Below are 27907 nucleotides of genomic sequence, written 5' to 3' on the forward strand. Positions count from 1 at the left end.
AGATACACTATTGGATTTATAGGCTTACTTTATGGAAAATGTGCGTCTAGTTGGATTTTACAGTAGCTTGAACACTGTCAGCAAGTCCAAAGTAAGCTCTAGGAAGACATAAAAACATTTTTAGAATAGGCATGATGTACAATCTCAGTATAAGCATAACTGATGAGAGAGGACACGTAGTTTTAAAATATTTATATATGTATACATGTATGTATGTGTGAGAGGTAAGATGGATAGAGCCAGTAGCAAAGAAATGCCAGACTTATTAACTCCGTGTGTGTGTGTGTGTGGGTGGGTGTGTTTGTGTGTGTGTGAGAGAGAGAAAATAAAAGAGGAGACTGGATTTAGTACTTTTGGTGTGAGTCGGTACAAACCGAGGAGAGAGATTGATTCTAGGAGACTGAGGTCATTTGCCGGTCACAAAGTCTGTATTCAATTCCTGTCTCTTGAAATGCTCTGCTGCATGAGGAGACTTCGCTCTGAGGGAAAATTCAGATGTGTTTATTTGCTGTTTGGATGAGGAAGAGGAACTCAGCTTAAGAGCTGTCAGCAGTTTTTACTGCCATCTCCGCCGCTCCTCAGTTACTGGAATGAACGCTTTTATCAGACTGCTCCTCAGTCACTGGAATGAACGCTTTTATCAGACTGCTCCTCAGTCACTGGAATGAACGCTTTTATCAGACTGCTCCTCAGGAGATCACCAGAACTGATGATAGTGCTGTAAAGTTCAGCTCAACAAAAAAGTTCATTTTTCTTTGCCATCGCAAGATGGTAGATCACTTCTAAACCAAATGAATTCATGTGCGCTGCATTAATATCTACTCCCGTATGTGGAAGGACTGTGAGCTGAGCTCCTTGTGGAATTTGGAGCTGGTCATGAAGAGGTTAAGGCCCTGATGCACGCTTGCTACAAATCTGAAGTGATCCAGACAAATTCAGGTCAGCTGTCGGACAAGATTATGACTGAGAAAGGGGAGAAAAGCTCCTGCTTGCTGGAAATTTCACTTCTGCGCATTGCTCCCTGTTGTCTTCATGCACGTACATACACACATTCACACGTGCACACACACACACACACACACACACATGCATACCCTTAGACACATGCTAACAAATTCTCACTCAAAGGCTGATTCTCTCTCTCCTTCTGTCTCCCTCTTTCTGCTATGTTGTCCTGAGACTGTAGTGAAGGAAGCATTCTCTACTCTTGTATTGCTTTTGTCCTGTGTGTGTTTGTGTGTGTGTGTGTGTGTGTGTGTGTGTGTGTGTGTGTGTGTGTGTGTGCGTGTGTGTGTGTGTGTGTGTGCGTGCGTGTGTGTGTATGTTTGTGCATGTGTGTGAGAGTGTGTGTGTGTGTGTGTGTGTGAGAGTGTGTGTGTGTGTGTGCGGGTGTGTGTATGTGTCTCTCTGTGTGTGGATCTCTGCAGTACTCTTGCCCTGTGTGTTTTTATTGTCCCTCCTTCCTGTCTCATAAAGCAGTGTGGTGCTGGTTGGTCAGGGAGAGAGCTGTGAGTGAAGGAGCTGCTTTTATGAGTGCTGTAGGTTTTCTCAACCCACCCTGCTGCAGGTGGCTGCTGAAGTAGAACATCCACACATGTGAAAGTAGTCTCTTACTTCAGACTAAAGTACTTCATTTACATTTACTGTGTAAGTAACCTGAAAAGGGAAATCAAAACATCCAAATGAATGTGATTAGAACTCTGAGTGCCGGTCCCTTTAAAAGATAATTCGCCACAATATGAATGAATGAACATAGAGCCATTCATACCAGCAGTGTTCTGGCCTCTCGGTATCTCTCTGGCTTTTTTTTTTTCAGAGACAAGTTGACAGTGAGCGTCTGCTGTGAAAAGTAATGACTTCAATGACCCTGCTGCCTGGGGAAGGAAGTCACGCAAAACCACAGAGATAAATATGTATTTTTAACCCTTCTGTTTTTCTCTTGACCTGTGATGGCTTTGGTCCCTTATCTGCCGGCTCTCAAAAATTCAAATTGTGCATTGACTCGAACTCCTCCTTGAAAGCACTACAACACAATGCTGAAAATATGAAGAATTTAAAGTCTTCAAACCCAGTTAAAGTGGAAGTGGTGTTGAACTCTGTTTGGCAGTGTTGATGTTTCTGTGGTTTATAATGGGACCTCACTGATTTTCAGTGACTGTGTTTTGTAGGGATATTTAGAACGCTGGAGCGAGCAGCGGAGGGAAGCAAAGACAGAGAGTTTTTTGTGCAGCTGATGTAAAGTTAAATGGGGCCTGCTCTTACGTGTCCAAAGAGGACAGTTATTTATGAAGGCACTGTTTTGTTGGATTTTTTTTTTTGTCCTTGGAGAAGGAAGGAAGAGTGATTCCCGTAGACCTTATAAGGTTGAACTCTTTTGTAGACTTCAGGAAAGACTGGATAAGAAAAGATGTGACTCACTCTCTAGTTGTGAACAGAAACAAAGCCAAAATAAATCAGACATTGTTTGCACAGGATAAAGCTGTTGCACTTCGTTTGCATAGTCAATCATCTAGTGTATGCTCTTTCAGAATAACAGGGCATTTCACCCCTCACTCACGAGCGTCTCAGGGATGAAAGTGTCCGCTTCTTTGTGTACTCATGTTACATCCAGCATGACTGTAATATGACTATAATTTTTTTTTTTTTTGGCATCTCTGATGTTCCAAACAGGCTATAAAATCCATCAGTCAGCCTCTTCTTTTCGCTCAACCCTCTATTTTAGGCAACGTAATTCCTACAGTTTCATTTCTACAAGTGGAAAAATACGTTTGAAATAATAATAAACCATAGCCTCATATCTGCAGAATAGATTAATGAGGTTCTGTGCTGGTCAGCATTGGAGGGGCAATGAGGGAAACCATGCTTAAACTTTCTTCATGCTTCTAGAAAAAGCTTCCATTTCCCTTTGCCATGCATTTGGCTTAGCTGTTTTTTATGATTGTGAAACATACTCACTGACTATACATAAAGACTGTCAGACTCTGTCTTGACTTTTTCTTTTCTTTTTCTTTCTTTTTTTTTTTTACGGGATTTTACTACTTCAATTGAAAGCATTAAAAAAAATCATTAATTGGTCATGGACTTGAGCAATGATGACATTGTAGCGGACACAGTTTTTTTTTTACCCTCCTCCTCCTGTTTTTGGCTGGTAGGTTTTTTAACTAGTATTGGCCTGTCCTTTGGCCTTCTCCAGACTTGCTGCTCTTGAGACTCAAAACCTTTTAAATCGGCTATTTCTATTTCTATGTCTGGCACAGCTGGAAGAGCAGCCGTGTGACGTGAGCTCTGGTACATGTTCAGAACAGATGGAAAGATATTGCCATGCTCTAATAGAGCAGGAAATGCTCAAACTAATCCAAGGCCCAGCTTTTGAACCAAGAGTTACTACCCAAACTGGAACATAGTCAGTTACAATGAACAGTTGGACATTTGAACTACTCCCTCTGTCTCTTACCTGTTGCCTTTCATTCATGACAAGATGTCTGACATGACTGGATGAGTGAAAGCAATATTGAGGAAGCCCAACCCATCACCAAGTGCTATCACCAATACAGCTCTCTCCACCAATGCAGCCATTAAGAAGGTACAAATATATATTTGACCAAAGTCGGCTTTCAGTAGAGGAACTGACACCGTGGCGGACTCTGAGAGAGACTTCATGGCCTGGGGCCGGGTAAAGTGTGAGAGAAGAATTAGTGTGCCATTACACTCACTCTTCACAGTGGGGCTGTGAAAGGGCCTCAGAGATGCTGGTATGTTAATGATTGGCGCTCACAGTAAACATGAGAGTGAGAGGATCAAAGCCAGACTACAGTATTAAGCCTCACTTCACATGGAGGTGAAATAGGCCATGACAGCAGCAGGGTTTTCTCCCCTCTTCTCAGTACAGACATGGCAGCCAACCAGCATTGCCCTGACTGCTAACATTCCTGTCACTCTGACTTACGAGCCGCCGCGAAGCTTCAAAAAGACACATAGCAAAGCTTCAGACTAGGCCTCACGCATTCAACATTACTTCTTCTGGTTTTCGCTCTCCATTCTCTCTCTCTCTCTCTCTCTCTCTCTCTCTCTCTCATTCTCTCTCTCTCTCTCTCCCTCTCTGTCTCTCTCCTCACAGAAAAACATTTTCTGCTCTTAAGTTGTAGTGTTGTGGGCTTTGCCTACATTTATAAGTTGGTGACTTAAGTTAGCCAGAAATAAGAGGTTCTGCATAGTTCTCAATGGAAAGTGGTTACATCATGGAGAATTTCTTTGTCTGTGTGCCTATGTACAGCTGTTTGCAGCTGTCTGTATGGAGGTCTGCTGAGTTTGAGGGAAATGAAGTTCTCTGTCTGGCCACATTGTCTGACCAAGTATACCAAACTGAGTGTTTTGGGTGACGCCCAATACATTTCTCACCACAAATCACCCTTGTCTTAGCATCTCTCATCAGACTGTTGGCAGAGACTGTTGACTCAACATCCCTTTAAACTTGTTGTAAGGACCACCTACCCATTGCCATTTCCAACAATGACTTCTTTGGACCGTTAATGTAGATCTGGGTGGTGTTTGTTTCAGAACATCTTTCTGCTCATTCTCCATCATAACTGTGAGGGCAGGATATATAGTATTTAGGCTCTGGGCCTGGTGCAGGTTTAGTGTGGTTATGTATTGCCACATAAACCTTCATAATTGAATGTCCATGAAACTCTAGAGGAGCCCAGAACTAAGGGGAAATGCCTGTGGAGACTGGTGTGTTTGTGAAAGCATAGACTGTAATCAGCTGATAATTGCAAGGCTAAAGTCCACTGGAAAATATAGTTTACAGAGTAAGTCATTTTTCCTTAGTCTTATATACTCCTGTTTGACTGAGCAATTGCTGTCTCTTGGCTAGAAAAGTGATTATTTTCATTGGTTTACACAACACTCCCATGTGATAGGTCCTATGTAGACATTGTCTCAGTGCTTAGAGTTTCACTCTTACAGTGTGACTATATCACTGCTGACAAGATTTATGAATAGTCTAATTTCCTCCTCGAGCAGGTTGACAGAACTCCTTGGAGGAGAGTGTAATAGAGGCCAGTTTTAACCCATACCTTAAGAAATTCCCTTAAAAAGGAGGTGGACACCATGTCGATACCTTATAGGGAGTTGTGTCTGAAATCATGAGTCCTGGACAACCACAGAAGAGACATGAATTATCCTGACTTGTCACTGACACTCTTTGCTCTCTTTTTGTCATTATAAATGGCTGTGGTAAGCCTACCTTCTGTGTATTTTGGTTAAGCTAAGTGGTTTGTGGGGCAAGTATTTATGGGCTGTCATACTATTGGAGCTCACATTTGTTAACCACATGAATGCATAAACCTCCGAACAAGACTTTAAAGAAAAATGGAGTACTTTTAGGTTATTAAGGGGCTACTGTAGTACACTTTTCAAACAATTCTCTGCAACTTTGTTTTTTTTTTCCCTCAGCTGAAAGTATGAATCATTTATCATTTCAATACATCACTTTTTGGAATTTGAGAACATTTAAATGATTTATTTTATAATTATTATTTTTTTAGGTAACTGTTTTGGGATCTATAACTGCCTGTATGTATGTTACAGCTACAACTTAATGTAACAGAAGACATAAACTGCAGGCAACTAAGACTAATTACCATCTCATATGTGTGCGCCTTGCTGTCGAATTCTCATCCCCCGATATGTCATACAATCGATATCCGATCCCAGCTCTGAGAAGTAACGGGCCTGCTCATGCAGGTGCCAAGTTTCTCAGCGCACTGGAGCGGTGCCCTGCTGTGAAGCTCATTGCACCTGGCCCCTCTAACAAGGAGCGAAGCTGTTATTGCCCAGCCTTAGCTAGCAGCATGAGCTAAAGGAGTCCATGATTCACCCAGGGGATGAGACACCCCTAAGCCTTGTGAAGAAGTCAAGGTTGTTGTTTTTTTTCTAGGTGTTGGGAATGTGGCAGATTGGGGGCAAAGATGTCCAGCTCATTCTGAGTCGGCCCCTTTTTTCCCATCAGGGGAGAGTCACCGTGAATAATGAGGAAAGGATTTGGACAGCTGCAGGACTGACACCCACCCACAGATCCCCCCCTCCTCCAATTTAGGCTCAGCTTGTGGGAAATATCCAGCAGATCTAGCTCACCTCTAGGCCTTCTGCCTCTCACTTCATGCTCCTTATTGGCCCAGAAGGGAGTGTCTCTCAAATGGCATGTTTTCAGGGCAAGAGCTGAGGATGGGTTCAGGCCCAGGGTGAGTCAGCAATGCTCTGCATTCCCAGCCTGGACACTGATGTGTCTATGCGGTTAGGCTGTGTCATCAGAGCAACGCTCTGCTGTGGTTGTCCATCAGCCCAAACTGACGCCTGGACCATACTGTCACCAGGGTGGCAAGGCGCTAGGGCACTGGGAGCCAAGCTCAGGTTACTGACTGTTAGGCGCCAGCCTCTCCTCTGGCTTTTCATTGCCTCCTTCTTCTAGCTGATGGCCATTAGATCCGTGATATATTTAAGCACAGTACTGCTTGAAGCGAGCATGAAGACATGAGGCGGTCATGCGACAAGATGGTCTGCATATCGCGCCGGCACATCTAAATGCATAAGTACACGTAGATCATTTCGAGGTGGCTGCCAGTTTATTGATAGATGATGGAGACCAATGGGGCTTGTGGGAGGCTGACTTCATTTGGAAAGAGTCTCTTCCTGTTCCATTTTGAGAATACAGATTTGGACCTATCATGCATACATCAACAAACTCCTTGGTGACAACTCAAATGTCCCATCTGTGTTATGTAATAAAGTTGTGCTTTAATTTTCCAGTGCAGAGGTCAAGACACTGTGACGTGCACACAGGCACCGTTCTGTTCTCAAGGAAACATGAAACCAGCACCACAAATTCCATGTTCATACTTTTTTGCACGCTTACAAAGACGCCATTTGGATATTTCCTCACAATGGAGATGAATTAGATGAATTAGAAAGGAAGTGTATGTATGACAGATGGAATGTCATACCGTTCCTCGAGCATTGTCTTGGAGAGGAGAAATATGCCTGGTTTTGGAGGTCTGACCCACAAGCACTCCTTCAGTTAAAGCTGGAGGCCTAAAAGGAGGTCGGGGACTACACTGTTCCCAGGCTGCATGTTGTCTTTATCAAGAGGTTTTTTTTTTTTTTCAGCAGTAAGTGTCTACTCCTCTAAATCCCATAAGAGGCCTCTAGGAGAAAGGGAGGGGAAAAAAGAACAGAGCAGAGCCAGTCAAAAGGCTGAACAAGTGATCTGACACATCTGCTTTGGGGAAGCAGTCTAGATTTTTGATTTTTCAGATCAATGACGTGGGAATCCCCCAGACCACGACAATTTGTCTGCACACCATGATTAGACAATGGGTGTGTCTCTTTTCCTCTCTCTTCTTTTTTTCTTCTTGGTCTGTTCCCTATGTGTTCATGCTATGACTGTCCAAAAGAGGACTTTGTGTGCTCCAGGCAGTTTGTCAGAGGGCTCTTTGATGCACAGGCAGTCTGTGAAGGATATGAGGGCCTGAGCTTGATAAGATAGCATGAAGGTGCACAATGAGCACAGCCTCTCTGCAGATACACTACGTATGTGTCATATCTATATCATGGCTAGGAATATTTCTACAGCATTACATTTCCATTGAGGTCCATTGCTGATTGTCTCTTCTGACATAGATGTTTTCACAAGAGCTATTTAAGGGTGTGAATTTGATTATCAGAGAGGTCTAAACAACCTGGTGATAATGTGGAAAAAGAATCTAATAACATTATAGTTAAGTCAGAATATTTTCCGTTTGACAGACGAAGCAAAGTGGAATATAATTCTGTGTTTTGTTGTCGTGACTGACGGATGAAAATATTGGCACAGATTCAATGCGCGATGCATTATCTTCTCTTTTCTTAGGAAACACTTTTGTAGTGTTGTGTCTTGTGTTAACAGAACTTGATCATTTTTTTTTCAAGGGTGCAATTATGAATATCAGTCCTCCACCACAGTCAGCTGTTTTGTTGCACCCATGCTATAGATTCTGTGGTTGCAATCCTAGGTTTTTATGGTATATTTAGTATGTTTATCCATTGCAGATCCTGCTTTAACCATCTGTGCTGTTTATAATTTGGTTTTGTTTTTCTCAGTGGCTCAGTCTGCTTTCTCATTTTTCAGCCTTCAAGGCACTGAAGGGTTAAGGATGCATCCTGAGTGAGGAGGGAAGTATCCAGAGATCATGTAATCCCTCTTTTATTAACTTATTGTTGTTGCACAGGCCAAGTTCCCCCCTCAAAGTGAGGGCTTTTAAAAGTCATTACTCAAGCTGAGACAAACGAAGTCATTGGCTAGCCCCAGTTTGGCAGACTGAGCACAAAAACAAGACTGGGCATGACGACTCACAAAAGAAGCCCTATACAAGTACCATCTCCCCCCCCCCCCCCTTTTTTCTTTCTTTCACATAAACAGATCTTTTTTCCAGAGGTCTACAAACCCCCTCCAAGGTTTCCGGCTGCACAGAATACACATTCAGGTCTACTTGACACTGTAGCTAGTTCTCCTCCCCCTCCAGTGCCCTCTGAATTATTGGGCCAAATATGACCAGATGACCATGTCGTGATTTATTGCTTCATGGGGCAAAAGTAACAAGATCTGCTTCCTTGCTGAGAACAGGGCGTTTGAGGCATGATTTCCCATTTTTGGGTGTGAGAGAGATTTGCCCTGTCTGAGCAGCCAGCATTTTCTAGCCCAGGGTCATTGATTCAGTGAATGGAAACCAAATACCTCAAGGTAAAAACATTTCTTTAGCTGGGTAATGTAACTGTGTAATTAAATGTGAGACAAATGTGGAGGAGGCTTGAGAGCGATGTAGACTAAGATATTACATCTGCCAACGAGTCCCACTACAACCACAGACTCTAACATTTATCTCCTTTGACTTAAATGCATCATACACAGATTTTTTCCTCGTTTAGTTTATGTTTTTGTGTCGGTCTAACACAAAGACTATGAGCCATTATGTGCAGTCTGATAGTCAAATAACTCGCTTTGCTGATCATGCTTGCTATGCTAATAATGCTTGCTATGCTGATAATTGCAGGGTTTTCTACCAAGAGCAGCCATCCCTTCATACAGTGCTTGTCATACCTCTAATTCACTTTGAAATCATGTCTATCCAGAGTAATTGTTCTCATGTGGCTCTCTTATGTATATGGCTCGACTAAACTGTAGACCAACAGCTTTGGTCCCTTTCTGGGAATACAACCGCCCCCCCCCAACCAACGAGACACAACAGGTTAATAGAGCCATGACACTCATATGTTGAACAGCTCATTAAAAACTTTGATAAAGCGATAAAGCTATGGCTTAGCTAATCGTTGCACTCCTCTTACAATGTGAATTCAGTGATGTTGTGTTTGACTGGTCACCAGAGAGTTTGTTACATGGGGCTATAGATAGTACTCGAAATCCTGTTGTTATCCTGTATCATAAACAGTCATAACATCATGTAGGAAGCTGCATCTGGGTAAACTCATGCTGGGCAAGGGCAAACAAGGTTTTATGGGAGGTTAAATGGGAGCACAGGTCCCAGGCCCCGTTCTATACACCGCTAGTCCTCTCTCTGGAATATACAGTAGCGGTAAGTTTGAACAACCACTCTCAAAATGTTAGAGCATCCTTTTCCTATAACATTGACTATTTTAGGGTTGGCCCAGAATAAAGCTGAACATGTAATGCTCTTTAGAGTAAGGTTTACTGGGAGGATAGAATCAGTCACTTTAACCTATTAGTTTGTACTGAGTGGGGAACAGAAAAAACCTCCCCCTGAAAACGCCATGACTTCTTAAGGTGTTAGCTTCTTGTAAGAAAGAGGCACTCAATTTGCCAGTGAAAATTAGTATATTCCTAGAAAAGGACAGGCCTGGAGCACATGGGCAGTACCTCTGAGGTAAAGTGTTATCCTCTCAGTCCTGTTTCAGGTAGACTGATTTTTCTATGTATGTTTTATGCTGTATCATTTGCCTTGTAGCAAAAGGCCTGAACATGTTAGCTTTTTCCAGCAGGCCAGAACAGTGCTAATGTCTCTCCTTGGGCCTCTGGAGAGGTGTTTCCAAATGAGTTTGCTGGTGCAGTCAGTTCTGCACAGCTTGGTCTTTCCATTTTTTCTGCTGTTTCAGAGTGTGGAGGGAACAGCAGACACTTCCCATAAAACGTTTTTGCAGGTACTACCTCTCTTGGGCCTCACTGTAAAACACCACTCTGAAAAAACACTTACTTTTTTCATTTCAGAAATTTCCTGTAAATATTTAAAACTGTATTTGTTAAATAAAGTGATGTGATTGGTGTGAATCCCCCATTTAACTATTATTGCATTGCCTCTCTCCATTCACCTTGGATGACTTCCCATGGATATTTTACTCAGAGAATATTTTTTTATTTGTTATCTAAGTGTTAGAATTGTTGCACCCCTGTGAATGTCACAGTTAATGGCCATTTGCTGGGTTCATATAAGGTGAAGTTTAGAGAGGAGCACAAACCTCAAAGAAATGGGATCCAACTCCTACACTGTTTTGTGGCAACAACAGAGAAAATAGACAACAATTAATGAGTCCAGACATGTGAAAGAGAAGAAGAACAGAGTTAATACAGGAGCTTGGAACAAAGTGAGAGAAAAGGAGAAAATGGTGTGTGAGATAGAGAGAGAGAGAGAGAGAGAGACAGAGAGAGAGCAGAGCAGAGAGGAGAGTACTTTGAGTGTGAGTGAATGAACATTTCTTCAATAACCATTCTCTCTCTCTCTCTCTCTCTCTCTCTCTCTTTCTCTCTCTCTCTCTCTCTCTCTCTCTCTCTCCTCTCTCTCTCTCTCTCTCTCTCTCTCTCTCCTCTCTCTCTCTCTCTGTCTGTGCATCCTGAATTGATGTTTGTGGTCTTACAGTGACTCATCAGTTTGTTCAGTTATCATTAGTGTGAAAGAGGCAGAAAGTCTCAATGGACCAGAAACATCCAAAATGTGCTTATGTAGTCTGTCTAAATCCTAAGCAGGCTTTCCCTCACGGAGGCATATTTCTGCCTTGATCAAATTTTGATCAAGCGAGCAAGTTCTTTGAAAGTTTCATTCAAAAGCATTATATTCATGAGCAAAAGGTAGGTGGATAAAGTAATGTGACTCAATTTTTTCTCTCTCTCTTTTCTTTGGTCTCTGCAGAAGTTAATAGTCTTGTGATAGGGGTGAATGTAGAAAAGACAGACATCTACCGTATGATACATGGAATGACTTAAGCGGTCAGAGAATAAAAATGTATATATGTGAATAGAACTATTTGTACTCGTGACAGCGTGTACTCCAGCAAGTGTGTGCATGTTAAAATGTGTGCGTTCTTAGGACTTTTATATGTACATGTATAATGTGAGTGTTTTTGCTCTATGGAGTGTGCTTGTTTTTGTCATTTCCAGGCCTCTTTCACAGCTTAGAGTGTTTGACGATGGCTTAGAGGCCACATTTTGATAACACAGGAGACTTGTGATAACTTTATCAGTTTTAAGTGTCTTTTTAACCACAAGGCAGTCTTCAGCTTGAGCTAAGGTATTATTCTACAGCACTTTGTTCTGTTTTTCAATCCTTCTTTGATGGCTGATGTGTCTTTTTCTGCCTCACTGCTTTTTCTCTTTGTAGTATTCATTACGTACCAGCATTCTCTTTCATCTTGCTCAGATAGACTGGCAAGATGTTAAGAAGGTTAAGAGGACTCCTATTGAGATGGGGGGGGAAAGGCAGTTAATTGTGCAGGTGTTTGCTTTTGAAAATAAATGAATATGTATGTCCATTAAAAAAATGATTCAATAATTGGAACCGTCGATAATCTGAAACACCGTTCATAGAAAAATATATGTGCCTCTCAGTTTGATGAGAGAGTGAGTAGGCCTCAGACTTTTTGTTACTCATACAACGATTTGACTATAAACAAAGCATCCCATGAGAGCTGGCATCTTGTCTACCACATTCTCTCTTTTTTCATGTCTTTTGATCTCTGATGAAGAGCTACATGTGTGTGGTTAGAGGCTATTTTGACATACCAGGGCAGGAAGTTCAGTGCAGTTTATAGCTTACATGATAAACGCTTAAGCTCCTTTTATATCTCCTGTCATCAGCTTGGTTGAGGGAGTGCTAACACAGTTTCTAGACACAGTGACCTGCTATATGACGATAAACTCTAAACAAATACTGTTTATCTCCCCCCCTCCTTCCTCTTTGTCTCTTGACCCACAGGTGGCGTTTTCATTGGATTCCCGAACATCTGACACACGATACAGAGAGAGAGAGAGAGAGAGAGAGAGAGAGAGAAAGAGTGGAAGGAACATCTGTGAAAGACATCAAGGCAGAGCTGTCACCAGGTGGGCTGTGTGTTCTGCAGGCCGAAGAGGGGTGTGGAGGACAACTTCATGCCCGCAGGCCTCCGCCATCCACAGGGGGGATGATCTTGGACACGGCACACAGGCCTTTCATTAGGCCATTGGGCCCTGTGCTCAGGAATGGATAGCCCTGCCACACTGCAATTACATTTTTAACTATGGGGCACCAACTGAAGATTGGTGGTTAGATTGTCTTTTCCTCCTCTTCTTTTTTCAAAACCACCAGAAGTAGCAGAAATTGGAGTCCCCCTTTATTATTGTTTGCCTCAGCAAAAGAATACTACTTTCATTTTTGTTTTGTTGTTTTTGAATATGGACTTAAAGCCCCTTACTGATCTTTTGGACAGTATTTATTGAACGAAGACTATGATTGCTTTTTAAGAGACTTAATTCTGGATTGTATGAACCGGCTTGAGGAATTGTAAAGAGACAAAGACTATGGCTGCCACATATCGCATTGTGGTAAGCAGTGTGAACTGCTATAACAGTGTAGTGATTGACCGCCGTGTCCAGCACACTGTACACTACTGTAATGGTCCATGTGGCGCACTCAAACATGGGCTAAACTGTACCGTGGCCCACCGGAGCACCTGCGCGGAGCTTCTGGAGGGTCCTATCACCCAGTCCTTCTCAGACCAGTCCATTAGCTTTCACGAGCCTGCCAGTAAGACGGTAGAGAATGGCATTGCTGCACCTGGAACCCTTTGTGAATATTACCACCAGGTGATCCCACGTGTCAAAAAAGGATCAGCCATCCAAAGCTCAGCCAGCCTCAAAGACATCACAGGAGAGGCAATCAACCTGGCTAGTGGCAAAATCAAAGAATTTTCTTTTGAGAAGATCAAGTACTCGTCCAGCCATGTGACCTTCAGGAAGGGTCGAAAGGTCAGGCCAGACTCCTTCAGCCGGAGGTCCACGGATCTGGACATCATTTATGGCCACTTTTCCGGGAATGACGAAAACTGTCCCCCATTTGGCATGTTGCAAAAATCCGTACTGGAAGAGCACAAGCTGAGTCGGAGTGCCTCCTTGGAGCAGAACCTCAACAACGTGGCTACGCATTACTTAAACAATTTGACAGAGGAGGGCCTGATTGCCCGCATACTGGAGAAGACCAAGACAGACAGCAACACCTCAGGGGAAGACATTAAAGCCTGTCTGGACATCCTGTTGAAGTGTTCTGAGGATTTGAAGAAGTGCACTGACATAATTAAACAGTGCATCAAGAGGAAGTCCATGGGGGGTGACAGTGAAAACTCAGGAAATCCTGAGGTTATCTACAAGAACGTGATGGCACGGCTTTCCAACTACCTGAAAAGGCTACCACTGGAACTAGAGCAAGGTCAGCCTGGGAAGCAGGAACACAGTGAACTGGCTGAGCTGGTCAACAGCCTTCATGGTCTGCAACAAAACTCCTTCTCCCCCATTTTTGGAAATGAGCAGCCTCCTCGCTATGAGGATGTTGTCCATTCCCCCCCTCTGGCTAAGCCTGTACCCAATTCCGCCCCCTCCCAGCCCGATTCTCATGAAAGTCCCAAGGAACTTACAGGCAATACAAAATCTACCCAGGGTCTCACTGGCATGCCAACCCGAGCATCTCAACCTGCTAATGGGTTGCAGCACAACAGCTTGCCCAATGTCTCCACCAGTAGTGTTGCAACTGGCAACTTGCATCACAGTGTTTCCACCAGTAGACATGATCCATTTTCCTCTGCAAACTCTCTGCTGTCTTGCAGCACTGACAGCCTTTGCAAAGATACCATGGAGGCATTGTACATAGAAGAGGAGGCTGATGTGTGTAGGGCACCGGACAGGACGGTAAAAGGGGATGGTAAACACAGTCTTGGCTTCTCAGAGGCCAAACACATCCCTAAGAAGCCCAGTGCCCACTCTGAGCCCTGTATCAATGTTAGTGCCACTATTTCAGACAAACTTCCGGAAATGAACAGGAATGGGATTGCATTCAAGAATAAACTGGAGCCTGGGGCCAACCAGATGTACACATCCCCAAAGAGCACGGAACCTCTCGTAAAACCAGCCCAACACATGAGCAGAGGAGGGGATGATGATATAGATAAACTTCTCATGGACCTTGAGTGCCTCTCCCAAAAAATGGAGAAGGAACCACCTCTGCCACCTAAGATGAAAAGTTCAGAACTGAGGAACTGTGCTCAACAGACAGGCTCCCCTCAGAATGTGAGTGGTGACTCAGGAGCCAACATCTTGTCAACATTAGACACTCCTATCTCTTCTCAGGCCAAGCCGTCAGAAGGTGCAGTCGAGGAAGTTACTGAAGAAGATGATGGAGCACTGCTGCTCAGGATTCTGGAGAGCATTGAGAGTTTTGCTCAGGAGCTGGTCGAGAGCGGGACCGGCACTGGCACCGGCACCCAGTCTAAAGAGCGGGAGGTGATGCGTCTCCTCCAGGACACACTGGCTAGCACCAAAACAGAGACAACACCAGAGACTGTTCCTGTTCCCATGCCCATGCCCATGCCCATGCCCATGCCCACACCTTTGCCTGCAGCAATGCCATTACTTGCATTGACTCCCACACCCGCCTCCACGCCTGCAGCGAGCCCTTGTCCAGTTCCTACAATGGGTGACCCAGGGTCCACCCTGCTGATCCAGCAGACACCTGAAGTCATCAGGGTGAGTTTTATAGTTGTATTATTAAGTAGAGACAAAAATAAGTCACTTCTCTGCATTGCACTAATAGGTCAAGGAACTAATGTTTGTGTAAGTTAAAGTGTGGCTATGAGACAAAAGGGTTCTGTTTGTCAATGGAGAAAGAGATTTATGAGACAGTGAATAGACTTGTTTCATTTTGGTGGTGACTGTGTGGAACATTGATGGTATGATGCATTGGCCCATACTGAATAAATTAATAGATTAATGTGTCGGTGAATTAATAAAGTAAATTAATGGATGGATGGAAGAGTGAATAATAGCAGTATTATCTATTATTTATAATGTTATGTAGTTTCCCTGAGGTGTATTTACAATGTGTCTTTAGGTTTTCTGTCAAACTGTCAGGGAGTTTTTGTGCTTTGTGGAATAGAGGCAAATGTAATTGAGGTGGAAAATTAATTTCACCATCCACTGAGGCGCAAAATGTAGGTGTTCACAGTTAACTGGCATAGGATCAAACTCATCTAAAGAAAATGCATAGCATTACACACTTCTGAAAATTAGGGCAAGTGTGCCTTGAGGGGTGGGTTGAAGGTCTATTATCCACCAAAGCAAAGCTGATTGTTGAATGGTGGTTAAATAATTGTTTTGGAGTATGCACTTAGCTGAAATGTTGGACTGTGTTACTGTACTGTATATTTGAACTGTTGTTTCAGTATACAGTAGTATTATAGTGTGCAGTAATGAAGAAAGGTGACTGTTAACTGCTGACTAGCATGCAGAATGGCCTTGTTTTTGTAAAAGCTGACATGTTTATTGAATGATTGAAACAAAACAAAACAACTCTTGCCAAAAATGTCTAGCTAAAAATATGTATGTATCTAATGTGAAAGCATGCATCAGGGTTGTACCTCAGGTTAGTGCTCCACCCCATGCACAAGATTGCAGAGTAATACTTGACAGTTAGAAGTTGAATCAAGGTTAGTGTGTATTTCTCAATAGCCTGTCAACATTTGGCCATTTTCCTGAACTTTACCACTGAAGCAGGTGGGAAGGACAATTGCAATTTGATTATGTTGATATAGTTTGAACAAATCAGTGCTCATCCTTCACTATTATATTGTGTATCTACATATTTTAATTCCCAAAGTAAGATCAGTTTTAATCTCTATGGCAACTCGTCTCATGTCACCAATGTGGCAGAGTGTGTTTCCAGTGGTGGTTGTCCTGTCTCATATTTATCTCTCACTTTCCCTCTATATCACAGCCCTCTCTCACTCTTTCTTTCTTTTCTCTCCTGAGCTAAATCCTCACGTTTATTTACCAGGCTTTGTAAACCAACACCAGCATACCAGTTATCTAGGGCACTCTATTTATGACGTTGCCATGACACCTGTCAAGAGTGGAACCCCCCGGTGATGGCAGCTCCTCCTGCCTCCCTATATCTGTTCACATGGATAACCAAACATAACCAAGAACTCTTTAGCAGATCAGCCTTACTATAGACAAACACATACACACGCGCACACACACACACACACACACACACACACACACACACACACACAGGCTGTGACGTGGTTGCTATTGCAGTCATTTGGATGTGTATGACTCAGAGGACAGTGGTGATATTGTCACATTGACAGGATCACCATCCCTATAGTCTTTGTCCTGCTTTTCTGACTAATGATAAATGTACACATTTCCATCACACTGTGCAGGTGTCATCCATGTGTGTTTTCAAGCTGACTGCTTTAGTGGACAATATTAAAGTGCAATTTGTCAGCATTAAGTAAACTCTGTGGTTCTTCCTCAAGAAAGGAACTCACAAGAGAAATATCAGAGCAGGGGGAGTAGTCATATGACTTAAGAGGCAGCATACCATGCATACTCTATGTCTCAATGATTAAGCAGTTCCTTATTGGAAAAAAAATAATCTGCATTTCATAACAAAAAGTTTGTCGCTCCTCAGTAAGGTCACTCATTGGTTCATGTGTTATTTTAGGACTGGCCCAGGCTGTTGTAACCATGCAGTTGTTGTGCTGGAGGCAGAGTCCCTCTGCAGAGTCCCGATAGGTCAAAGCATGAGCGGGTAGCCAGTCTGTTGGCACTGGGTCTGTTAATGGTGTCGCTTTGCCCTGGGCACCCACCTCCTTGTCGTCTGCAGACAAAGGTGTCAGAGGGGCCCTAAATCGGTTTACTCCCACCCCTCCAATCCCCCCACCCCTTCTCCCCTACTATGGCATTCTGCTAAGAGACTCACTGTCGCCACAGGGAAAACGGACCCAGCAGTGCTGCAGGGGTCACAGCTAAGTTTGGTAGTAGCTCTCCGTTAACCTGATCTCCCCTCTGGCACCTAGGGGAGCTATACAAATAAGAGACCCACGCCAAACGCCTTGCTCAATGCCCCTAATTAAACACAAAGCTGCCAATCACAGGGGGTAAACAAGGTGGCAGAGACATGCTGCCATGCATGTTCACACTTAAAAGTTGTTTTGTTAGGTCTGTTTTCTGTTAATGACTGGAGACTGAAAGTAGCTGCATCTGTAGGGCACAGCTGAGCACAAAGCTGGAGCTGATTGGTGTTTTTCTGTCACTGGTCTTCCGGTTAGTGTCATCACAAACACACACAAGAAGCATTGAGTGGATCAAGCTGTGCCCCATCTGTCAGCTCTCGTCTTGTTGAATCACTGCCTAAACTGATGGTTGGTTGTCTCTGTGTGGCTGTGGTCTTGAGCAAGGCCTATGTTTCTGAAGGCCTCTGTTCTCCTCTGATTGCTAGTCTAAACAGTAGGTGAAGTTTAAAAAAGAAGGTCAGCAGGATTGGGCCTCCATGCTGCTGTTGTTTAGCGCTGACAGGGTAACCCTGGAGGCTAAGGACCAAAACAGTCTTCAGAGATCAGTCTTGTGTTGGTCTCACACAAACAGAATGGTAGCAACACTGAACAAGTATATTAATTAGTAATTTAACGCTGACGGGAGAATCGAGAGATGTGGGAGGATATTTAAAATGCAGAAGTTTATGATATACAGCGCTGTTGGGAAGCTTCCGGAAAAAAGCCGAGCGTGAATCTATGAGTTGCGTCTTCTTTGTTGGACGGAAGACCCTGTCCTGTTGGTTTTACTGTGAGGTGCTGACAAGGCAATATGTCCTTCTCCTGCACCTGTCAGGAAGTACCATTAATCTCCATGGTGACAGTGAACCCCTGGTGGGCAGTAGAGGAATTGCAGTTAACATAAATCAGCTAGATTTCTTCCAAGCCCAGATTGCTGGCCGGCTAATGCACAGTTGCAGATGGAGAAACTGAAAGTTAACTCACTGATGTTTTCCTACTAAAGCCTGAAAAATACAGTGAAACAATGATGATGACTTAATCGAGAGATGCTATTCCCTGAGGAAAGTGCAATCTATGTCAGTATTCTCATGCAAAAGAAGGAAATAAAGTAAAATGAAATAATAATTAAGATTTTTTTAAAAAAGGGTTCCACAAGTAGCTTTTATACAGATGGAAATGCATACCATATTATAGCTTTTGCACAGACAGATATCTTACCACGCTGCAATGTTTTGATGCATTTGTTTGAACAACCAGATACACAGACACTCAATGAAGAAAAAGACTCTTCCTTTTTCATTTATTGGTGTTGCTTTATTGTCCTCTACTCAATACGGTTTTCTTTGAGGCTATGTAGAATAGGGGGCTTTTTGCATTCTATTTATGCCCTCATTAGACTGACTGATCTGACTGATGAATCTCCTCTGTGGGTTAGAAGACACTAGTAGTAGTAGTAATAGTAGTAGTAGTAGTAATAGTAGTAGTAGTAGTAATAATAATAATAATAATAATAATAATAATAATAATAATAATAATAATAATAATAATAATAATAATAATAACAACAACAACAACAACAATAATAATAATAGCAATAACAACAACAATAATAATAATAATAATAATCAGCATGTGAGTACCCATAGCAGTCAGTGCACCTGTACCCTACAGCTGAAGTCTAAAGAATACATCAGTAATTGGTGGTATGAAGAAACACAGCTGGTTAATGAATGTAAGTCAATGCCTGAGTAGCAGTAAATGAGAGACAGAGATGGTGTCATTAGAGTATATATTTTGGTTTTCAATTAACAGTATGAATCAATGCAGAAAACAGCTGCACTCCAGTGTATGTTAATTGGTCTCTGTTAATAATCAAATCCCTTTCATCTAAGTAGCTTTTCCATTGTACCACTGCATATACAGCACTGTGCCACATGTTTTCAAAACACTTTTCATCTTTGTACAGCCAATGAATCATTCATGAGACTCTTCGCCTGCTCATGACTGTAGGGTTTCTTCGCCTGATTTCTGAGGTGCAGTGAAAGTGGGGTGTGGAAGGGTTTGCAATGCTTGGTACACCTCCTGTGTTTGCCCTTTTTTTTCCCAGAGTTGTTTACTCAGGGTCAACAGAGAATTACATCACCATTGCTGCTGCCTCACTCTGAGAGGAAATGAAGTCACACCAGCAAGCTGCGCCAAGGTCTGCAAGAAACCCCCTCGCACAACACCCCACTGAGCAGGAGGGCCTGTTGCTATTTGTGAAGGGTTTCCAATACAAAAATCTAAAGGCAAGGGCCGGACTTCCATAATAAAGCGATGTGTAACTACATGGCAACTGGACAACAACCTGCACTAAACAGAGAAAAGTGTAATATGTAACAGCCTATAGACAGAGACGAACCCCAGAATGACGTCGGAAGGTTTCCCTTGTGCTTTCTGGGAGTCTGGCTTGTAGTCATTTTTCCCAGCGTTTGAGTTGCCAGTAGCATTGTAGTGCTATAGAAGTGTCCCTCCCATGGCTTCTGAAATCCTTTTTTTTGGCACACTGAGCTGGCACAAGGAGAATGGACAGCCTCAGTGTTGTTCTTTGCCCTATGACCATCAACCCTGCATGGAATAGCGCTTCCCATTTTGTTACAATGTAACTAAGTTCCCATTCAGCTCATTCATACATCTCAGCTCCTCTTTGGTTAAAGGATTGTCAACAGGGAAAGAATCAAAACTCATATCCACTGTAGATTTTTTTTTTACATAAATATAGCATTATGCTTTGAACAGGGCGTGTACACATTTTGTGAGACAGTAAACAGAATAAACATTAAATTAGGAAAGGAAAATAATCAAGAGGCCTTAAGCAGTCAATTTGAGGAACTCTGTAGGAGAATTTCTGAAAATTTGGATAGTCTTCAAAAGAAATGTCAGACTGTTGTCAGTGTGAGCTTCAAAGCTGAATGTGTGACATGCAAAATGAAATAGACGGTAAAGCGGGTAAGGCAGCTTTCAAAGGGCTTGATTGGAGTTTGGGGGTAGCCTGAAAGAGGTTTGTTTGAGGTTGTTGTGGGGCTTGGAAGATGTTAGTCTGTGTTTATACATCTGTGGATGAAGTGTTAGTCAGCTGTGGCCCCACTCCCAGCTCCGCTGGGCTGCCTGTCAGACGCAGTCTGGCTTTCCAGTATGAGCCAAGTGGTGCAGAGGCCCGCAGCTTTGATTCTGTTTCACCACTTATCCCGTTTTCCTTCAAATGAGTTTGAGAGAAAATGAGCATGTTCAGGTATTTAAAATGAGAAAGCCAGAGAGTAGTGTTTCTGGGTTGTTGGGTATTGATTTGACTTAAAAGGGGATGAAGTCAGGATAGCAATAACTTAATCTAAAATGGTCGGCATGCCAAATTGTTCCTCAAAAGGTCACTGGAAAGTGTAAAATTCCGTTAAAAATGTTTTTTGATTAGTCATTAACATTTTTTAACCTTTTCCACACATTTTTAACCAGTGGCTCAGACACTTTGGCAAGGATTTTTGTCTCATAGCATCCTCTCCTGACATTTCGTTAATTATTCCTCAGTACAGTGTGTATGTGACATTCTCCTAGAGCCTGGAAAATGGAACAAAAAGATGTTCATGGAGCATTTGCTCATAACATTCTCAACATTCCAGAAATCTTTAGGGAAGCCATGTTGTTCTCTGGACTGGTTGGGTTTTGCTGTTGAACTGATATGCCATATCCTAGCTTCTTTTTATTAATGGACCAGGCTAATGATATTTCAACATCCATTACAGTTTGACATAGTGTGGGATTCATGTTAAATGTTCTAGAAATGCTGATGTTGCTGCCATGATAGTAACCTCAGTTATTATGTATCATTATATTATATAAAATTACATTGCAGTCGTGTAATTAATGGTATTTGATGTGAGTAGATGATTACTTTTTGCTGCAATATTTAAGCACCATTAACATGTTCTTGCTTTGTACTGTCTAGACACACTTCTCTCTGTTAGGTTGCACGGATGAACCAATGCCATGCCTCTTGTGCTGTGGAAAAATGGAAAGGTGTGTCTTTTAGACAGGGTGGGCCTCTGACTAAGACACAGTCTGCAAGTCTTTATCCAAGAGATTACCCATTTTACCGTGAGCTGAGACAGAAAGGATGCCAGAAATCACACCGAGGGAGAAATCTCAGTTGGGAAAGCTTCTTGTTTATCCAATCAGAGCATCGATACGTGGAGCTTCTTTCACTGAAGCCCAGCTCAGACTAGAACAGTCAAAAGGGCCAAGATTTTGCTGGCCAGTTTTCAGTTGAGTTTTATGCCTGAGTGAACACCTTTCTTTTGAGTCAAAGAGTCCACAGACACTCTTATCTGCTGTAGAATGATCAGTTTTTTTTTTCTCAAACCATTCACTAGCTGATGAGTTTTTATATATACCATAAGTTTCAATCGTTGAGTCGAGTCATTAGGTTACTGAATTAGTCATAGTTTTTTGTCTCTTCCTGTATTAGCCAGTGACACCTCATGGTCAAGTTGACTTGTCTGTTACTTTTCTTTATCTCACGGAAGTATTTGAAGTGAATAGGCCTACTTGTGAAAAGGGAATTCGTCATACACTCGAAGGTACCATAACTTCTGAACAACAAATACTCCTAGTAATTTCTGCATGGTTAATAAAGCAATAATTTCCCCACAGCTGTGAAGATATGTCTTAACACAACATTGGGCTATTAGTAATATTTCAACAAGTTGATTTATGACCTATATCCAGACAGAGAACACAAGGCTCTGGCATAATTCTGTTTTAAGGATTGGTTGCCAGTGGCTCTGACAGATCCATGTCAGGTTGCTCTCTAACTAGGTGCATTTGTTGTTCCAGCTGGTTCTGCTGGTGGGAGTGTCCGACTTAGTCAAGACTCATGGAGGAGGGGAAAAGAAAGGGGGAGGGCTGGGTGCAGACTGAAAAACAAAGTCTTAAGATGAAATTTGGTCCCTGTAACTGGTTTTGGAAACTCAATACTTTGCAAACGTCAGAGAGTGTTGACAGTGAGGTAGACAGTGGATAGCCCCCCATATAATAGACAGACAGTCTCATACATTTCCATAACTCAATTCCCTATGGGCTGACTAGCCACTTCTGGTCTAGGGAGGAGAAAAAAAAAACATCTGAGTGAAGCTATTATTCAACATGACCAATTTATTATGACTCAGCTTTGAAACGAACAAATGTTCATGCATCTCAGGCCTCTGAAAACTGTGTGCATTCAACAATATACCTGTAAACCTACCTCACCGTGAACGTAATACGCAATTCACAAAATTTATGTTTAATCATTTAAGGATGAAGTGCCTTGATAACATCTTTAGGTATTGGTGGTTTTATAACGGAAGAAAAATTTGGAAGGAAAAATCTCATTAGTACTAGTTTGACTTGTAGAATTAAGGATGAAAGTCTGCCATCTAGTGTTCCAATTAGAGAGAAGATATTTGTACAAAAAATTCATAACAACTCATTTTTGGAAAATTACACATTCCCTTACCAAGCCTTTCTGAGTAAGCTTTATTTGCACTGCTTTGTACCTGGCCATATTTTCCATTTGTGCCCCAGTTCAGGGGAGACATAATGAACTCAGTCTATGAGAGCTTTGTCCTTGTCACAAATCTCACCTCACACCTTACTTTGTGCCTCATAGCCCTCTCATCGCTAAGTGGACCAGAGTTTCTGTCAGGGGCTAAGTGGGGCAGGAAGTGTGAGACGTGACCCGTCGCATTTTGGAAACACTTGAGCCCAAACTAATGCTTTCTCCCCCTCTCCAAATCAAAGTCCTGACAAACTAAAGGGCTCCACAATGACCCTGATGAGCTACAATGCCTCTGGCCTCAATCTGTCCCAACAACAAGAGCAATTGGTTGAGGGTAAGATGTGGGCAGGGTGTGAGATGGGTGAGATGGCTCTTTTCCCTCAAGGTCGTGACCTTGTTGCTTTCCCGGGCAGGAAATAGCATGGCTTTGAGTAGGGTGAGACAGGTCTGACCTCCACTTCCAGTATAACACTGAATCCAACAGGTGTGTGTGGAGTGGGATGACCCTCTGAGTCTTATTTCAAAGGCCCGCTCTAAACGCCCATCATGCGCAGCCCTCTGCCTGCTTGACAGGAGGCATGTTTGACATTCTGTCACATGCTTTGTCAAATTTATTATTTGTTGCTTCTTCTATGTGTGTTACCGCATGTGGGGCACTTTTGAATTTTTGATATGGGAAAGGCTTTGTGGCCTCTTTGAAATTCTGAGAGACTGCTTACTCATAAGTATAGTCAGTAATGGCAGACATCTGTTTCTGTTGATCAGGTTCAAGATGGGTGTCCTTATTGTGTCATACTTTCATGGTCTTAATTTTAAGTTATCTACCTCCATCTGCTGGCTAAAAATGAGTATTGCAAGTCTTATTCTGACAGTTGTACATGGTCACCCTCATGAATAGATTACCAAGTGCCACTGAACAGCGTTAGATGATTTCATTAACAGGTCCACTGCTGATTTTTGTAGCTCTAACTTGTAACCAACTGCCACTAAATTTGGTTAGTTTTTCAAAATGACCAAAGATTGCAAAGGAATGACTGATGATCCATTTGTTTGTTAGATTAACAACCAACCAAATACTCAGAGAGAGAGAGAGAGAGAGGGAGAGAGAGAGAGAGAGAGAGAGAGAGAGAGAGAGAAAGAGAGAGGGAGTGGAGGGGGAGGGTCTCTCAGCCCAAATAGAGATTGGAGAGAATCGTAATCTGCTTTTCAGGGCACTCTGCTTTTTGGGTCTTAAAACGTTAGACAGCACGGCCAAGAGCCAAGTCCAGCGCCATGATGTGCTCTGAATAGATATTAGCAAAAGGGTAAACAAGAACATGTGGATATCGCATTGAGCAAGAGAAGGGGAGGGGAGGAAGACACTGACAGACAGCACAACTAGGGGTGTAATTAATTACGACAATCCACACATACCCTTTCCTTGCTGTCTTTTATGGGAATCCTCCGGGCATTTTGCTGCCTCAAGCTCATCCAGTACGTTACACATTTTATTAATTCAGCGCCCAGAGATGGTACAATTTTGCTGATTAATCATTAAAGTGAAAATGATGACACATTAAGCAATAGATTTGTATCATTTTATTTGATGGTGCGCCGTTCGTAACTGAAACGGAATGAGTCTCAGTTTGCTCCCTCTCTTTTACTTCAAAAGCGCACACGCGGTGAGGCAGACTGAGAATGTTAATTAAATAGAAAGGTGATCAGTTCCTAGACACTAGCAGTCTGTTCCATGGCATTTGGAGAACTCTGAGTGCAAAGTAAATAGACCGACTTCGTAACAGCCTCGCTGTCCTCCGCGGCCTTCGTTGCATTTACGAGCTGTAATTGAATGGTGGAGTCTTTGGTAGCTTTGCTGTTTGCCTTTTCATAGAGGGGGTCCAGCCTGGAATAGAATAGGCCCTCATAAAATCGACTTCCTCATGCTGGCTCAAAGCAGCATGTGTGGAAATAAGGCGTCTTTCGTAGCCAAACATTCCAAAGTGCCTCTTTCAGTCCAGGTAAAGGGTTATCGCCATGGTGATGGTATTTGGCGTTTCTATTTTCAAACGGACTGGAAGCATAGTGTGTGTGTGTGTGTGCACACGCGCACGTATATGTTTGTGTGTGTGTGTTTCGTGTGTGTTCCGTGTGTGTATTTTGGAGTGTTTCTAAAGTCTGCCTGGTGCCTGTTGCAGAAATAAACTGCAAATTAGAAGCTTTATCTGCAGGGATCATTTTACACACATGGCAGAGGCTTCTGCAGAGTGTCTGTGTGTGTGTGTGTGTGTGTGTATTGGGGGGGCAGGGCTGGGGCGGGAAGATGGATGGTTTGTCCTGCCCGGCCCACTCTGAGAACCTGCCGGGATGTACGCGGCTATGTGTCTCAGTTACTTTCTTGCTCGTGGTGCATGCTACAATGATATAACACCCTGTACGTGTGGTGCTCCTTTAGACCAGCAGCAGGCAATCTGCTTTCTGGGGAGTTTGCAAGATTTTATTTAAACCATATACCAACACACCTGGTGCTGCTTGTTAAGGCCTCCATGAGCCTCTGAATATTAAATTCACATGTACTACATTTGGACGAGAGCAAATCCAGCAAATGGTTATCCCTACCCCGGGAATTTCTACGATTTCTTTAATCAGTAGATCTGTACAAGATCTCTGCATTATAGACCAGCAGAACAATGTGATAATATTGCCATAACAGGCATCTCCAACAATCATAGCAGTTAGTGTCAACAAAAACTATCTATACAAAAATTATCAAAGCACATTCATGTACACTATGTTGTGGAAGAGTAACAAAGGCCATGATAGCATGTGAAGAAGTGATGTTTAATTACATTTGATCGCAGATTTTGAAATTGAAACTTTGTCATGACCAGGCTATTCAAACCCTGGTTGGTCATGAGATCATGAGAATCTGATGCATACACTGCTTTAGTAGTGGAGGTATGGGGTGTTCACATTGCTTATTGCTTCCTTGAAAGTTGCTTAAAAGTGCATTGAAGGCAGGGAGCAGTGTTCCTGGACATGCATAGTACTCGGAGGCTCTAGGCATCCTTAACCTGCTGGAGACGCAACATTATAATCACTAGATTACCATCATATTAAACCAGCTCAGGCTCAAGGCTGGAGCAGCTGAGGGGTATAAATTATACCTCTATCACCCCTCCTCTCTCTCTCTCTCCCTCTCTTTCCCTCCCCCTCTCTCTGTCTGTCTGTCTGTCTGCCCCAGTACTCAATATTCAGAGAGCCGAGTATTCTGGGGTCCTTTTTACAGTCAGAGGAGGTTGATGACACTGCCGAGGCGGAAACAGCGGACTCAGAATAACCCCAGAGCCCGCCTGTACCCGCACGGCTCTGTCGGACCAAGCTTTAACCCAGCTCTAATGTCACAATGATCCTCTGATCTGGACCCTCAAACCTCCTAGGCCTAAACTGCACTTGTTCCAGCATAAATCAAAATGTTAAGTGCAGCTTGAAAAGGTGAAATGAAAGCCTAAACAGCTGGTACTAGGCAGCCGTGTACTTTCTCTCATGTCTTTTTTGGGATGGCAGGAAAAACTGTGGGATAGATCAGGCCTGAAGTGCATCTTAATGTGACTATATGACTGCCGGAAAGGGACAGTGGGGTTGGGCCAGGGTGGGACGGTGGCATTTTGGGGTTATGATGTTGGAGGCATCCCAGTACTGTGCAACTGAATCCTAAAGGAAATTAATGGAATGAAAACATTGTTATTCCCTCAAATTCTGGAGGTGCCATGGCTCGTTTTGTCCATGTAGGACCGATAACGTGTTTGATTTTTTTTTTCCACATGCAAAACAACACATCAGAACAGCTAAGGTCACACAGAAAGGTCACTGGAAAAGAAATCATGGAAAATGAAATTAAGGCCCTCAGAGAGCACAGATTCTCCACGGTGCTCGTTGAGTAGTCAGTGTTAATTGAAAATGGAGGCTAAGGATTGGTTATTGGCTCAGCGGTGATGAGATGAGTTAGAGACAGGTGGTCAGTCATCTCCATTAGCCTGTCTCAATGTGGGAACAGAACTCCAGCCACTCCAGAGCCAGTTACAGCACGTCCCGGAACCGTCCGACCTACGCAGGCCAGTGCAGACAGGTGTGCTGCTGACGCTGAAGAGAGCAGGGTGTAAACGGAGTTCTGGGTATTAACTGTCCCTACTCATAGGGTTTCCCAGCACAGCGTCTACATTGCTTATCTCAGCGAATGCACTCACACCCCAGCAGTGACAAGCCCCCTGCCCCGACTCCACCTACAGACACCTCGCAACTATTTCATAACATGGAAAACTAATTAGCCTGAAACGGTGAACAGACTTATGCGGGGCAGGATTTGCGCATGCAGACAGGTGTCTCTCTTTGACTCTAAGGTCTGCTTTAACTTTACCAAGACTAATGGTAAAGACACTCATGCCAGATCTTCAAATTTATTTACACTCAGACACTTTTTTACACTTAAGTATTTCTTCACTGCGTTGGATTAACAGAGGGAAAGTCATGCTTGATGGCAAGCTCTTTAAAAAATAAGATATAAACATCGTCAATGGGGGTTAGATCTTTGTTACTGTGCTTTAGTGCTTTTCTTAAATCGGGAGGAAGTACATGGGCTAGTTCTTTCAACAGAAGCTTGCGCTCTCAATCCAATTTTCAATCCAGTACTACTGCAAATGCAGTTACACAACAAAATGAAAAACGATTGGTTAATGCATAAGGGTTGCCACATGAAATGCAATTAAGTCTATCAATATGAGCTATTACTGATTATATCAGATCATATCTGACTTCAGTATCTCCCCAGTTACATGCTTCAGCTGTTAAAATACTATCGTTATCCTTTTTTTTTTCACAAATTGCACAGGTTTTTCTGGCCACGCTGAGAGATATCCCCACATATTACACAACAGTAAGAGTCATGGAGACATTTTTGTGGTATTGCAGCCTCCAGTAACAGATGTGAGGCTGTGGGGT

General features: G+C 42.9%; 1 protein-coding gene across 1 annotated transcript in view; it reads left to right on the forward strand.

Annotated features, from left to right (window-relative positions):
- Positions 1-12834: 12834 nt before the first annotated feature.
- ppp2r3a (protein phosphatase 2, regulatory subunit B'', alpha) overlaps positions 12835-27907 on the forward strand; it is a 28911-nt gene continuing 13838 nt past the window's right edge. The window contains exon 1 of the mRNA XM_030773643.1: positions 12835-15049. Within this exon, the coding sequence (XP_030629503.1) occupies positions 12836-15049 (2214 nt within the window). The 5' untranslated portion in view covers position 12835. The remainder of the gene's footprint in view (positions 15050-27907) is intronic.

The sequence above is a fragment of the Chanos chanos genome, chromosome 5 (assembly GCF_902362185.1).
Source record: "Chanos chanos chromosome 5, fChaCha1.1, whole genome shotgun sequence".
Classification (NCBI taxonomy): domain Eukaryota; kingdom Metazoa; phylum Chordata; class Actinopteri; order Gonorynchiformes; family Chanidae; genus Chanos; species Chanos chanos.